Source organism: Sebastes fasciatus, chromosome 11, assembly GCF_043250625.1.
Source record: "Sebastes fasciatus isolate fSebFas1 chromosome 11, fSebFas1.pri, whole genome shotgun sequence".
Classification (NCBI taxonomy): domain Eukaryota; kingdom Metazoa; phylum Chordata; class Actinopteri; order Perciformes; family Sebastidae; genus Sebastes; species Sebastes fasciatus.
The window spans coordinates 13,630,351-13,638,832 of record NC_133805.1 but is presented as its reverse complement, the minus strand read 5'-3'; the positions used below and the strand labels follow the sequence as shown (position 1 = coordinate 13,638,832).

The following is an 8,482-nucleotide window of genomic DNA, read 5'->3' as shown; positions in this document are numbered from 1 at the left end:
GTTCTAGTAGAAACACAAAATACAAGTATGAACCTGAAAATGAGTACGATATGGGACCTTTAAGTATAGTTGACACGAAAAATTTAAAGTTACAAGCTAAAAATGAAATACAAAAATGAAATAAATGTTCTATAACTTCAACTTTAGTTGACAAGAATAATTTAAGTTAAAAGCTAAAAATGCATGCAAAAAAATCCCAAATAAATTCATACATATATATGAAGTGGTCAAGGTAGGTAGGTAAGGTTGCTTGTTTTGGGCTCTTTTGGGGGGAAGAGTTGCTTCTTTTGGGCTTGTTTCTATTGACCTGGTTGCTTGTTTCTATTGACCTGGTTGCTTGTTTTTATTGACCTTGTTGCTTGTTTCTATTGACCTGGTAGCTTGTTTCTCTGGCATCACTGCACATGGGTCGTTTTGGCGCCCTTGTGTTGCTCTGGTGAAACCATCAGCAGTGAACTATCTTGACTCTCTCATCGCCGCTCTTCGCTCTGAACCGTGGGAGCGCTCTAATTGGAGGCCGTGAAAGAGAAAGGAAGTATTTAGTTCACTCCGAGGAGGTTTCATTGGAAGAGAAAGTCGCAGATTATCTAGAACAGCGTTTCTCCTCAAATAGAGCTGTCTATAGTTTTTGTTTTACCCTAATAGAAGAAAAAAAAACACAACTCTTTGACACAATGTCTTTTAACAGAGTGAATGGCTACGGATTAACAGCGGAAATAAAAAACAAGGTAGGTGTAAATATATATATATATTTTAATAATCATATCATACACAAAGTAACTTTTTCTTTCCATCATGCACTCTCTCGTTGTGCTACTTTTCCTCGGAGCGTCACCTGGCCTCCATTTTGACACGCAGGTACTCAAGAGGTGGATGGAAAAACGATACAAAGAGAAATTAAAAGTTGTTTTTTATACAGGATAAACGGACTTTATATTAGTTGAGTGTGAATACTTTGCAAAAGTGTGTATTCATGTTGAGTTTTACAACTTGAGAAGCAGACTTATTGATTTCCCCCGTGCAGGAGACAAAGTTAAAATCAGACTATGGGCGTTGTCCCTCTTGGCAAAGAAGTGTGTCGTTGTGGCAACTTTGTTATCCTCGTTTCCAGCATGATCTATTCCCACAGACAGGGCAGCTGGATGCCCGGCGTTGTGACCTGCATTAGCACTTAATGTAATTCCTATTAGTCCCTGGATTATTGGATGTCATGCATCCACTTTATTCCCCCTCTCCTGTCTCTTTTTATTGCTTCTTTTTGTAACAATAGTTTCCTACTTCCCCCATTCCCTTTGTGGTGTCCTTCTCTTTTGATAAAAACGTTACCATCAGTGCAAGAAAGGTTTTCTCTTTTAGTTTTTGCATTAAAAAGTCCTTTGAGTTGACTAAAGTGACACAAACCAAACAGTCTCTAAAGTGACCTCCACTCTGTGGTAATGTGTAACTTCGTTGAGTGCGTCCTTGATGAGGAAAAGCACCTTGTTTATTTGGGCCACCCGGATCCACTTAAAATGCCAGGGCTGATGCTGGAGATTACTCTCCTGACCTCGTTTATTGTGCATAACCATGGGAGCTTCCCCTTTTAAAAAAAGAAAAAGTGTCATTACTATTAAATACTTTCCATATCTTGGTTATCTTTTTCCTGCCTGCTTTGTCCCCCTTTCTTAATGGAACAATAGTCTGAGTTGCAGCTAATCTTGTGTTTCTTTAACTCACCTTCAACTGATTTTTTTTTTTTCCCCTCATAATCTGCATTCCTTGTCTGTGCCCTTGTATGGGAGAGAAAGGGTCACGTCCATCTACAGAACAACATGTGCTGGGACGTAAAGAAAACATGTAGATTTCCTCTGTCTGCTACCAGTGATGATGTCCTTGAAGGGGATGGCGGGTGGGTGGGTGGTGAGGGGGAGAGATGCTGACTTGAGTGGTATTTCCTGCCATCGGTGACGTAGCCTCCTCTGTGAAATGTGAAGCATACGCTCCTCCTAGCCCCCCTTTAACTTTTTCTTAAAACTCATAGAAAATCAGATTTTTTAAGAGGGCTCCAGACTAACTTTTTTACATTGGTTGAACTTGTGCACCTTACTTTTTCATTTAGGTGCACCCACAATTTTTCGCCATGTCTTTTGGCACCGCAATAATACATATTAAGCGTTACCTTTTTGTCAGTTCTCATAGACATTGGCATAATGTAAATGATTAGAAACAGGATTAAAGGTGCAGATAAAGATAAGTCCGCTCGGTCACATGACTCGGTCACGGGGTCCGGGCGTCACGGTTTGCGCGATCGTCGCGGTTTGCGTGACCGTCACGGTCTGGGTCTCATTCACATGAACGGAGGAAGGAAAATAACTCTGGATTCAGCTGTTAGTGCATTTTACAGCTTTTAGGCCCTAATGATTTAAATAAGGGCTATTAAAGTGTTCATACTGGGGAGTTGATTCACTTTACAAAAAAAGTATCTGCTGAGTTACAGACGTCTCTTTCCCAATGTAAGTCTGTGGGCAAAAGTCTTTTTGGGCCCAATGGCATCACACGCGTCGGACACAGAAGTTGTAGTACTGACCATTTGGCCACTATGAAAATTGGGATCAACGACCTGCGCTCTTCCTGGGGGCTTGAGACAGACCTGCTAAATGTCAGGCGCACTGGTGCGATCAATGAAAATGTTTGGTCGCACTTGACATATTTTTGGTTGCATGTGGAACCAGAATGGCAATAAGCAGCGTATTCATTCATTGCATCAACACACACAGTTGTGTCTTATATCCAGCCGCTGCGGGGTAAATTCCTCACGTTCAGCCCGTCTCTGTAAATTACATCTGTAGGAATCTTTGTGGGCAATTAAATGGCTCGTGTTTTTTTTCAATATGGGGATGAAATGTAATTAGAAGACAGACATTCCTTAAGAGTACAACCAGCTGTGAGCCGAGTGCAGCCAGCTTCTATGTGTAGGTTAGACTGTGGTCCAGCTTCTCATGGCCCTCCGGACACAGAAAGAGACATTGTTGGCTGATTGTGGGTTTGCACGGAGCTCAGTCAACACGTTATCGTTTACAGGCGGCGAAGAAGTCTATACCTGTTTTAGTCCCACTTTTCTCTCATTTCTGCTTTCCAGTTGGTTGCACAAGCGGACGTTGTTTACATGACTACAATGCTCTTCCTGAATGGCCTCTTTCAGAGCCAGATTTTCTCACACTTCAGTCATCAACCAAAAAAAAGCTTGTAAATCAAAGTCACACCTCGACAGTGACGCCCTTCACAAGAAAGTCAATCTTTGTGCCATGTTAAGCCCCTTTAAAACTCTCCACTCCCTCCCACTCTCAGCTACTGCCTTCCTGTGTTTCAGGGGAGAATTTAGCAGTTCAACAAACAGGATGTCCGTGCGTGTGTGTGTGTGTGTGTGTGTGTGAGGTCATGTCAGTGTCGCCTTATTTATGAAGGCTAAATGAGACAAAACCCCCTCTGTAGACGCAGCATACTACACTGAGGCAAAGTGAAATTCAAGGCTGACCATGAAACATGATCACATGCAGTCATAATAAACTATTGGGGAGTTAACATATTGCGGCTCAGTTATCTTTATGAAATTCTTCTTAAATGGCGTGTGTGTCTGCAAGTGGGAGGCCATCAGAGACAGGAAGGTATTTTTTTCATCTGGTAACAAAGAAGAAGTCTGTGACAAACTATGAATGCATTTACTGTTTAACAAATCACCTACTGGCTGATGATGATTGCCGCCAGTGGAACATATGTGACCTTTTGACCTCTCCCCCCCAACCAGATCGCACAGAAGTACGACGCTCAGAAAGAGGAGGAGCTGAGGGTCTGGATCGAGGACGTGACCGGCGCTTCCATCGGGCCCGACTTCCAGAAAGGCCTGAAGAATGGAATCATTTTGTGCACGTAAGCAGAGATGTCCGTTACACCACGAGGGCCTCGATCGTTTGTTTTATTATGTACAGTTATTCGGAAAACTTACAGTATTTCCTCTTTTTTTTTTTGTCTCACAGCCTTATCAACAAACTCTCCCCAGGCTCTGTGAAAAAGACCAACAACTCAACGCTGAATTGGCATCAGGTGAGTTAGTTATGCCACATGATTTTTAACCAATCAAGGGTGCGACAAAACAAATATATTTTGATGACAACGGTGCATTGACACTAATGATAGTCATCAAACGGCTCTCTTGTGCTTTGAGAGCGTTTCCAACCAGTTAGGATGTCGGCACGCATCAATCATGCTAGGTCACGGTGATACTTGCATGTTGGCAGCTTCTTCTGCTTTTGCAGCGCACTGCTCAGAGCAATCTCTGAAACTGGTTTCTGTACTGACATGCAGCCACTCACAGTAAACATACTCCCTCATTTGAGACGGGCTGAATGTTGCAAACACAAACTGTTTTTACAGCTACAGGACTGCTTCCTATTGATAAGAAACTTTAAAATGATATGCAAACAGAGATATACTTGCACCTCCGTCATTCTAAAAGCAGCACACACGTTGTTGATGATTTTTGTTTTTATTGGTTTTTAGATGGATAACCTGACGAGCTTCATCTCAGCCATCACGAGGTACGGCCTGAAGCATCACGACATCTTCGAAGCCAACGACCTGTTTGAGAACGGCAACATGACGCAGGTCCAGACGACGCTGCTCGCACTCGCCAGCATGGTGAGTCTTGAAAATCTAACGGTGGGAGTAATGTTCTCCTTTCATCTCTGTCATAGAGAGTTAAATTATTGTTCTTATGGTGAATGATTGGATTTTGACAACCGTCTATCTGTTCTCTCAGGCAAAGACCAAAGGCTGCCAGTCGCGGGTGGACATCGGGGTGAAGTACGCTGAGAAGCACGAGCGGATGTTTGATGAAGAGAAGATGAAGGCTGGACAGTGCGTCATTGGCCTACAGGTATAGTTATGGAGATATATTTTGGAGATTCCTGGGTGAGCAGCAGGGTTTAGATTAGATTTTCCTTTATTTATATATATATATATATATATTTTTTTTTTTATTATTTCAAACATGTAAAAATATATTTATATAAAGAATATTATATAGAATATAAGAAAACAAAACCATACCCAACAAACTCTCAATAACACTGTAATTCAATATTGCATGTCCAAAAAAATGGTGAGAGTTGGCAGCAGTTTCAAATCTGAAACTCTCCAACTATGATCAAACCAGGAAAAAGTGAACGCTTCGTACATTTTCTTTGCCGCTAAAGTCTCCATACCTAGCACATTACTACAAGTCAGCATGTCACATGATTGACGTTTATGTTGGTACAGGTCAGACAGTGAAACTCAAGGCTGTGTTCGACAAAATAATCAGATGTGACGGGACAAAATATTCCCAGGTTGTCAATAAAGGAAAAAAGTATGACATGACTGTGAAATATTAATCCATAAAATCAGTTATTAATTTGATATTTTTGGCTGAATCTGACAGCTGCTCGGAAAGCCGAGCTCACTACGGCTTGTGTCGAAACTATTGCGAAACCAGACTTTGTCATGATCTTATGTCAAGCATAACATACTTCAGTATAAATGCTGCTCATTGTTCCAACTCTGTTTTGTTATTTTCCGGTTGACATGAGAGCTACCTACACGGTGATGAAAACTTACAATACAACATTTGTGTATGTGTAGTCATACCTGACAGCTGACTGAAACTTTAAAGTACATGTTTACCTAGTGTCACTCACATTCTTGTTGAGATTACGCAACACGTTACCACGGTTTGTTGTTATACAAGGTCAGCTGCAAGTGCAGAGCTGCAAGTGGTTTCAAGCAGAGACGGTTCAGAAAGGAGACCTTTCTCTGTCTCCGCAACACATTCCTGCGAGATCTGGCAACTAATGTTCGCGAACGCCCTAGCTAACTAATTTTATTAATGCTAAATATGGCTGTGTAAATATCTAATGTTAGCAAAAGAAAATATAAATACAATGTGCAAATATAACTCAATTTGCCTTCATCAATTCACACGACGTTCACAATACTTACAAATGAGGATGGGGGAGAGGTGAGCACGCTATGACCGAGACAGGAAGTGTATACCATTTCAAACCATTGGTGGAGCTTAAAATGCATCATCTTTGTTATAGAGCATCTTTGTTTAAAGCAACATGTCCATTTATTGTGGTGCTTCTGTCTTTTTTTTAGATGGGAACCAACAAGTGCGCCAGTCAGGCAGGTATGAACGCATACGGCACCAGGAGGCACTTATACGACCCCAAAGTTCAAATCCAGCCACCAATGGACAACACAACCATCAGCCTGCAGATGGGAACCAACAAGGGGGCGAGCCAGGTACTGCAACATATTCACAACTTCTCATGAAATCATAATTATAGGACTCCAGTGGCATTAAGCCTCAGGGCATTGATGTCCTTCCACTGCTATAAACTAGTGCCATGTTTACACTTGTTGGAAGCTGCAAACTCCTGGATTGTCTTCAGCAATGTGACACTTGATCTGCTATCAGTGAACTCAGCATGTTGTTTAGACGTGTTTAACGCCTATACAGGGAAAAAAACTGTTCTTGTTGATTCTTATTTTCTCTGTCCCCCCCCGTCTCGACCGCAGGCTGGGATGACGGCTCCAGGGACAAGGCGCGCCATTTACGACAACAAGCTGGGCACGGACAAGTGTGACAACAGCACCATGTCTCTACAGATGGGCTACAGCCAGGGCGCCAACCAGAGCGGCCAGAACTTCGGCCTGGGACGGCAGATCTACGACTCCAAGTACTGTCCTAAAGCCGAGGAGGTTCCAGAGGAACAAAACGGGGCAGCCGTCGCCCGGGACTACATCCCAGATTTCCAAGACGAGGGTTACCAAGGTTACCAGGAAGAAGAGCAGGTGTACCAAGAGGAAGGGACAGATTACTAGAAGGAAGGAAGGCTGCTGAGGAAGGGAAGGAGGTTGTCTGAAGGACACAGAACAGAAAGAAAAACCCTCAAGGCTCACAGGATGTTGCACCCTTTTTCTTTGGTCATATCCTTTTTTTTAGTATTGTATGAATTTGTTTTGTTACCCTGATTAGTGCGAAACCAATGTTACACATATCATGATGAACTGTATTTCTGTGATTTTTTTTTTTTTTTGTGTGCATTTAAAGTGACCATAAAAGCCAATATTTTTTGGCTTAGCTAGTTTTCTATCCCAGGGATTTCTTTTAAATGTGCCAAAGCCCTACTATTACTTCTTTTTTTTGCTGACTCATTAGTTCCATTAAGGGAGATCCCCATGGTTTTTGTAAGGGGAACATGAAACTAAAAGTGAAACATTAGGGAGTTTTTTTTAAAACCATTTTTTAAGAACTTGTATTGATCAAAACACCGATGCTTGTGTTTTATCTGTAATCGCTGTATCATCTGTGTAAGCAACATAATTCCTGTGAATGTACATTTGTTTGTTACTTCAGTATCGTCTTCATGCCCTCAGTATTGGTCATTGACTTACAGCAGTGAGCACTTTTGGTTGTTCAGACAGATGAAGGAGCAAAATAGTTTTTAGAACAAACTAACCTTTTCATATTCTGTTTCTTTTCATTTCACTTTTTTTTTAATGGTAGAAATATTTCCTTTGTTTGTATAACCAGTCCGACTGGAGTTGAGCTTGTTTTCTTTGGACTAAAGATGGCGGGGGAGAGGATACAATAACACAAGTGAAGTTTTGAACATTCCAAGCAAGAATACTGGATCTGTTTTTTTGTCACGCGTAATGTGTAAGTTAATCAGTCTTAAATATTGGTTGATATGCAAACCAATCATACAATTTATATTTGATCATTTAAAGATTATTATTTATGCATATTTGGGATTTGAATGGGGACCGTTTTGTACCTTGACTCTGAATAACATTTGATATTGGCCTATACTTTTTACTCTGGAATAATCTTTATGCCAGTATTAAAAAGAAATGTCTGCATTGAGAAGTATTTTTTTTTTTGTGAATACGGTGTAATAAAGATTTGCATTCCTTATCATGTGTTCTTTTGGTTTGTAAAAATAATACTAATGTAATGTTTGCCACAAAGGATTTATTCACTTAATCTGCAGTCATTGTTTAGGCCTCGGATAATAAAGGTAATGCACAAAAATCAGTTAGTAGCTGCATAAAAAATTATGAGATGACAAACTAGTTGACCAGAGATGATATCTGTTACACAAAACAGGAAGGGTCCACAAGTTTCACTATCACTGCAGAACTACACACTACTGCATAATACCTCCTTACTAAATAGACATACGATATGTTTTTAAAGGGTTGGTTAAAAGGAAAAAAGAGCCTCACTTACAGTCTAGTGGTCTCCAGCCATACACATAGTTTTGGTTATAATTGTCAAGGTTCTGAGATCTTGAGATTAGAATAAATACTTTAAAAAATCCACTTTGTATCCCTTGTATTAAGATGGAGGCAGGTAGGATGTCTCAAAAGCAGGGTAAATAAAACCAAAAGTGTCTGAATT

At 40.9% G+C, this 8,482-nt stretch overlaps 1 protein-coding gene across 1 annotated transcript; it reads left to right on the top strand.

Moving 5' to 3' along the window:
- Positions 1-539: 539 nt before the first annotated feature.
- cnn2 (calponin 2) lies at positions 540-7,996 on the top strand. Its single transcript, XM_074650865.1, has 7 exons — positions 540-728; positions 3,785-3,906; positions 4,014-4,080; positions 4,537-4,674; positions 4,796-4,912; positions 6,172-6,318; positions 6,595-7,996. The coding sequence occupies exons 1-7, from the start codon at positions 675-677 to the stop codon at positions 6,898-6,900; spliced, it is 951 nt and encodes a 316-aa protein (XP_074506966.1). The 5' UTR covers positions 540-674; the 3' UTR covers positions 6,901-7,996.
- The last annotated feature ends 486 nt before the right edge of the window (positions 7,997-8,482 follow it).